The 6743-nt window shown below is 44.5% G+C and overlaps 1 protein-coding gene and 1 long non-coding RNA gene across 8 annotated transcripts in view; one reads left to right on the top strand and one right to left on the bottom strand.

Annotated features, from left to right (window-relative positions):
• On the bottom strand, positions 1 to 1244 carry LOC135968571 (uncharacterized). 2 transcript variants are annotated; one of them, XR_010583457.1, is made up of 2 exons: positions 937 to 1244; positions 1 to 752 (listed from the first exon to the last, which is right to left on the bottom strand). It is a non-coding gene; the product is annotated as an uncharacterized lncRNA (long non-coding RNA). The 2 variants fall into 2 exon arrangements; XR_012427949.1 differs by having other exon boundaries at positions 1 to 122.
• Positions 1245 to 1408: 164 nt separating this feature from the next.
• The window catches only part of ZNF677 (zinc finger protein 677), a 47385-nt gene continuing 42050 nt past the window's right edge, over positions 1409 to 6743 (top strand). For 3 of the 6 annotated variants that reach the window (XM_074024564.1, XM_074024563.1, XM_005590198.5), the window contains exons 1-3: positions 1409 to 1443; positions 3073 to 3148; positions 4641 to 4711. In XM_074024564.1, the coding sequence (XP_073880665.1) occupies positions 4697 to 4711 (15 nt within the window). In that variant the 5' untranslated portion in view covers positions 1409 to 1443; positions 3073 to 3148; positions 4641 to 4696. Of the gene's footprint in view, positions 2052 to 3072; positions 3149 to 4640; positions 4712 to 6743 lie in introns of all 6 variants that reach the window. The other 3 variants (XM_065535926.2, XM_015441975.4, XM_015441974.4) reach the window with 3 other exon arrangements.

The following is a 6743-nucleotide window of genomic DNA, read 5'->3' as shown; positions in this document are numbered from 1 at the left end:
GCAGTGGATAGGGCTTGGTTTACTCAGATACCACCATATAGGCTCCTCTTCTCTTGAGGAGCCTCCAGTCAGCAAGTTTCCTCTCCGGGCCCAAGAGAAATCAATTCAGTTGTCCAGGAGCACTGCCAAACACATATTATGTTAAAAATAGTCTTCCGAATAACTGAGAATAAAGACTTTACAAACTAAAGGCCAGGAGCAGTGGCTCACGCCTATAACCCCAGCACTTCGTGAGGCCCAGGTGGGCGGATCACATGAGCTCAGGAGTCCCAGACCAGCCTGGCTAACACGATGAAACCCCGTCTCTACTAAAAATGCAAAAATTAGCCAGGCATGGTGGCATACGCCTGCAGTCCCAGATACTCGGGAGGCTGAGGCAGGAAAATCGCTTGACCCAGGAGGCGCAGGTTGCCGTGAGCCGAGATCGCGCTATTACAATCCAGCCTGGGAAACAGAGAGAGACTCCATCTCAAAATAATAATAAAAATAATAATAACGATATTATATTAGTAATTAATAACTTAGGCAAAACACAAGATACCAACTCTAATAAATCCAGTACTTGGATTTGTAATTTATCTCAAGAAGCGCGCATTAGAATAATAAAGAAAGGAAAATAAATTTATATCGATACAAGCAGAAATTTTTGTTCTTTTAAAGCCAAGCCTCAGCTTTCCACCCCCACAGCCCAGGGTCTGACCCCATAAATTCTCTGGAACTCAGCCCACGATGCATCTCTGCCTCCTGGGTGACTGGGGAACAGAAACAAAAATTATATTCCAGTGAAAGTCAATATAAAATTTTACAGTCCGCACAGGCACAAAAATGCATCTCATTCTAGTTTCCATCACCTACGCAGACAACTCCAGCTTTCACTTAATTAAATAAAAATTCTAATCGTCCAGATCTCAGAAGTTCCTGGATCCAAGCGCCCACCTGTTCCGTAGCCCTCTCCCATCCACCAGGTCCCAGCGCTTCTCCCGCCTCATCGCAGGACGCGCCTCCATCGCTCGCAAAAACGTTTCCAAGCAAATCTTTTCCAACTTAAGCTCCCATTCCAATATAAGGGATCTATGGGTCTCTAATTTTTTGCTTAACTAGGCTTCAAAGGACACCAAAGAGATTCAAGGGAATCCAAAAGTGAAGAATCGAGTACTGCTGGACGACGAACAGACCCAAAAAAGTCGCTGGGACGCGCCGAGGTGAGGTCTTGCAGTCCGACCCGTAGGCCCCGCCCCCGCCCCGCCATTGTCCCCGCCCACCGCCATTATCCCCGCCCATCCCGTCTTTGTCCCCGCCCATTCCCGCCATTTGCCCGCCTATCCCCACATTGGTCCGCGCCCTGCCCCTGCCCTTGCCCCTTGCGCCTCCCCAGTGCACTCGCGTACGCGCAGGTTCCTGCCGACCCGGAAGCGGATCTCGCGGGGCTACTGTCACTCTCGGGTGAGTGAGTCTCCGTCTTTCGGGTTCAAGCCTGCGCCTCGCGGGCCCCAGGTTCCCACGCTCCGCTGTCGGGTTTTGGGGTCGCCCTGTAGGTTAAAACCCCAAACCTGCTCATTCCTCTCGCGGCGTGGCCCCTAGACGTTCCCAGTCCCGTAGCTCCCAGAGGGTCTGGAGGTCTGCGTCCATTTCGGATTAAAATCGTTCTGAAGCGGGTACTGGCCCGTACTTTTTTGCCTTCGGTCAGTGTGGCTACCGACCGCCCACCGCGTCGTTTCTCTGCTTAAAACTCTTCTCTGACTCCCTCTTCTCTCCTCCTGGTAAAGCCCTCATTCGGGGCGGATACACACCCTTCGCCCTCGTCCAGGGAGAACAGAGGGGAAGCAGAAATGGAGGAGAAAGAGGGAGAAATGCGCGAAATTAGAGAGCAATCAGAAAGAATAGCCGGGACTGAAAAAAAGGATGCTACCAAGATGAGGCCAAACACTGTCAGAGAAGGAGGGGAAGGGAAGCAAAATGAGCAGAAATGGACAGGGAAACGCCGAAATGGGAGAAAGAAAAGGAAAGAAACAGAAGGTGGGAGAGAGAGATTGACGGGGACCCAAATCCAAGTGAGTTTGGAGTTGATTTAATATGGAACATTAAGTTGTGAAGTACTGATGCATGGCTCTATAATTAATTTAAAATTTGTTTCACTGTTTATGCAGAAGAGAATGAACATTGCAGAACTAGGGTGTGAGGTTTCTGCGTTTTCTAATTATTACATCTGAAGTAACCCTTATTCAGCCAGAGGGTTAACTGACTTAGCTCAGTTGATTCCAGGTTACCCTCTTCCCTTTCTCTCATCTTGAGGAGAGTCAAGAAATGGGAAGAAACTGTGACACCATATGCTGCTTTACCAACAGACATTAACAATATTATTCCCTCCTTTTTTGTGTGTGGCTTGTGTCATTTTCTAAATTTGATGTATATACAACTTGTCTTAAACGTAATTCCAGAATTTATTGGATTTAAAAAAATTTTTTCAAATTATTTTCTCTTAAATGTATCGTTCAGCTTATGAGTTTTAAATGCTTTGTTTTTCTTTTCTTTTCTTTTTTTTGAGACGGAGTGTCACTTTGTCGCCCAGGCTGGAGTGCAGTGGCTCGATCTCGGCTCACTGCAACCTCCGCCTCCAGGGTTCAAGCGATTCTCCTGCCTCAGCCTCCCGAGTGGCTGGGATTATAGGCACGCACCACCATGCCTGGCGAATTTTTTGTATTTTTAGTAGAGATGGGATTTTCACCTTGTTATCCAGGCTAGTCTCGAACTCCTGACCTCGGGTGATCTGTCTCCGCCTCCTAAAGCTCTGGGGTTACAGGCGTGAGCCACCGCGCCTGGCCTAAATGCTTTCTACTTTTTATCATATATTGGAACTGTTCTTTTATGTCTTGTACCTGATTTCACAGTGTTTCACTCTAAGGGTGTTGATAATCTTTTAGCCCTTAAAATCTGGTTTAACCAGTTAGCTTAATGCAGTTGACCTTGAACAACACCAGTTTGAGCTATGCAGGTCCAACTATACAGGGGATTTTCTTCTACCCCTGTCACTCCTGAGACAGCAAAATGAACCCCTTCTCTTCTCCACTGCAGCCCACACAATATGACCTCGGTAGGGGGATGCGAGGAAGATGAAGAATTGTGATGATCCACTTCCTCTTAGTGAATGGTAAATATATTTTCCCTTCTTTATGATTTTCTTATTAACAGTATCATTTCTCTTACTTTGTTGTAAGAATACAGTATACAATACATGTAACATACAAAATATGTGTTTATCAATGGTTTATGTTTTCAGTAAGACTTCTGGTCAACAATGGGCTATCAGTAGTTAAGTTTTTGGGGAATCAAAAGTTGTACCTGAATTTTTGACTGGGGGCGGGGGGCGGTTAGTGCCCCTATCACTGGTGTTGGTCAAGGCTCAGCTCTATTCAGTTTCTTTACTCCCTTATGTCATCTGAAAGCCTCCCACTAAGTAGATGTTCCCCCAGGTCCCCTTTGTCCTTTCTCTGCAAGATGTTGAAGAATGGCCTGGATTGGTGTGGAATTTTGTTCCAACAGAGCCCATCTGTTCATAATGAAGAGATTACTCAGCACTAATCTCCACAGCTGACCCCCTTTCATGCTTTCCAAGAGTAATAGCTATTTGTAATTTCATATTTTTGAATATTTTTCTGGAAAAGAGGAATTAAATCCTTGGGATTGATTAAACCCATGAAATAGAAGCTTCTACTCAGGAATGTGAATGGTAATCTGGAAATAAGGATAAACCTTTCCTACTGCCCTATCCAGGCCACCATTTCAGAATTCATTTACAACTGAGTTCTGCTCACTCAACTCAGACCTTTTCCAGGTAACTTGGTGAAATGCCTCCTCTCTCTGAGGCTCAGTGTGCCCACCGGTAACATGGAGATGATGGGTATACCAGAAATTCTGAATCTGAGCCGATGGAACCCCTGAAATGATGTTCAGGATTGAGCATGTGTCTGCATGTGGCAATTTTTTGAGAGAGGGTGCCCAGTTACAGTTAGTCTTAAATGACTCTCAGACCTCCAAAAATGATGGAAACTACTAGGAAAGGGGTGGGGGCATAGGCTTAGAGATGGGAGAGCTGCTTCTCTCAGCTTTTTATACTTTCTCACTATCTCTGCATCAGGAGTAAGTCTTAATTTTATTATGGCATCTCCTGGCGTTAAATCCTTTTATGCTTTCCCTCTGCCTGTAGGACAAATATCTAAACTACGTAGTATGGCTACAGCAGGGATTTCTGGAGCTATGGTGGCTCTTCACCTGTTCCAATTTTAGGCTTTTATTATCCTGCATTGACTGACGGTCTTTGGATGCTGGCTACCCAGGGAGAGGCTGTGAACTTGGACATAGCAGTTTTTCTTGGCTGAGCATCAGGTGGACAGAGGACAATGCAATTGATACAGAATGTTGGGTTTCAGCAAGAAGGGAGAACTTTTTGAAGACATAGGTGGAATAACTCACTTCTTAGTCTCTGTTTAGTTTATTTTTTTCATGAGTTTATTTTCACTCTTGTTGCAGTTGAAAGCTAAGGACCATCTTATTTCTATATCAAGCCTCTTCCTGTGTCTGTGTGTGTAGAAGAAGGGCCTGTATTGATTTTAAGCATTAAACAACATATTTTTGACTTACAGACTGATCTTACCTGAGAAAGAAACTCAGAGGAAGAGGAAAGAAAGAAGAGGAGGGAATGGCTCTTTCTCAGGTAAAAGTTATATTCTTGGTTGATTGTTTTGTCCTCTCCTTCCTGAAATGCCATATTTTGGACTTGCTAATTTTATCTGACTCTGAAGTGTCCTGACTGACATGTATATTCACACCCAGGGCTTTGCCTCAATTCCATCTCCACCTAGATTCCATCTCACTGTGACCCAGTAACATGGAACTTTGGAAAAGGCTCCATTTAGATGATTGTTCTGGGAAGGGTTTGATGCCTAGTCATGGATTGGATATGGGGGGCAGGCTCCATGGTGTCAGTGAGGTTGGGTGGTAGTGACTGTTTAGAGACTTCATTTGGATGCCCTTTCAGCTCTTTATAAACCAGGATTAAAGAAGCTGCATATGTAAGTGATATATTAATGTGCACAAATACCTGGAAAACTTTGGAAAAGTAGACTGATGGGGGAAACTTGCTTAGCTTGAGTTTATAATACGTTTGTAGCGAAACAATTGAGTCTGTGTTTCTGGCTGTAAAATATTAATTTGGAATAGAATGGGAAGTTCAGAAGTAGACATTGGGGATGGAGAAGGTAGTCTTTTTTCATAATTGGTTTTAAAATATTAAATCAACATAATTGTCTTAACAGCAGGAGGTTCTTTAAATTCTTCACAGTGCATCCATCTCATGAAGACTCTGCTGTTCATTTAGGAATTCTCATGCAGTGGGTGTTTAGATAAAAATGTCTATAATTTATTATTTTTCTTAATTTAACTTTAAGTCCAGGGGTAAGTTTGTTACATAGCTAAACTTGTGTCTTGGGGGTTTGTTGTAAAGATTATTTCATCATCCAGATATTAAACCTAGTACCCATTAGTTATTTTTCCTGATCCTCTCCCGCCTCCCACCCTCCACCCATGATAGACCCCAGTGTGTGTTGTTTCCCTCTATGTGTCCATGTGTTCTCATCATTTAGCTCCCACTTGTGAGAACATGCACCATTTGGTTTTCTATTCCTGTGTTAGTTTGCTAAAGATAATGGGCTCCAGCTGTATCCATGTTCCTGCAGAAGACATCATCTCTTTTTTTTTTTATGGCTACATAGTATTCCGTGGTGTATGTGTGTGTGTACCACATTTTCTTTATTCAGTCCACCATTGGTCGGCATTTAGGTTGATTCCACGTCTTTGCTATTGTGAATAGTGCCACAGTGAACATGTGCACGTATGTGTATGTTCGTGCATGCATGATGGGATTGCTGGGTCGAATGGTAGTTCTGTTTTTAGATCTTTGAGGAATCACCACACCGTCTTCCAGGATGGTTGAACTAATTTACCCTCCCACCAACAGTGTGTAAGTGTTCTTTTTTCTCCACAACCTCACCAGCATCTGTTATTTTTTTGACTCTTTAGTAATAACCAAAAGGGGCCAGGTGCAGTGGCTCACACCTGTAATCCCAGCACTTTGGGAGGCTGAGGCGGGTGGATCACCTGAGGTCAGGAGTTCAAGACCAGCCTGACCAACATGGTGAAACCCTGTCTCTACTAAAAATGCAAAATTAGCTGGGCATAGTGGCACATGCCTGTCATCCCAGCTACTCGAGAGGCTGCGGCTGGAGAATCACTTGAACCCAGGAGGTGGAGGTTGCAGTGAGCCAAGATCGTGCCATTGCACTTCATCCTAGGCAACAAGAGCAAAACTCCGTCTCAAAAAGATAATAATAATAATTAAAAAATAATAGCCAGCCGGGCACGGTGGCTCACGCCTGTAATCCCAGCACTTTGGGAGGCCAAGGCAGGTGGATCACGAGGTCAGGAGATCAAGACCATCCTAGCTAACATGGTGAAACCCCATCTCTACTAAAAATACAAAAAAATTAGTGGGGCATGGTGGCAGGCGCCTGTAGTCCCAGCTATTCGGGAGGCTGAGGCAGGAGAATGGTGTGAACCAGAGAGGCAGAAGTTGCAGTGAGCCGAGATTGCGCCACTGCACTCCAGCCTGGGTGACAGAGCGAGACTCCATCTCAAAAAAAAAAAAAAATAATAATAATAATAGCCAAAAGATGGCTATAATGTAGCTA

The sequence above is a fragment of the Macaca fascicularis genome, chromosome 19 (genome assembly GCF_037993035.2).
Source record: "Macaca fascicularis isolate 582-1 chromosome 19, T2T-MFA8v1.1".
Classification (NCBI taxonomy): Eukaryota; Metazoa; Chordata; class Mammalia; order Primates; family Cercopithecidae; genus Macaca; species Macaca fascicularis.
This window is presented reverse-complemented; position numbering and strand designations above follow the sequence as displayed.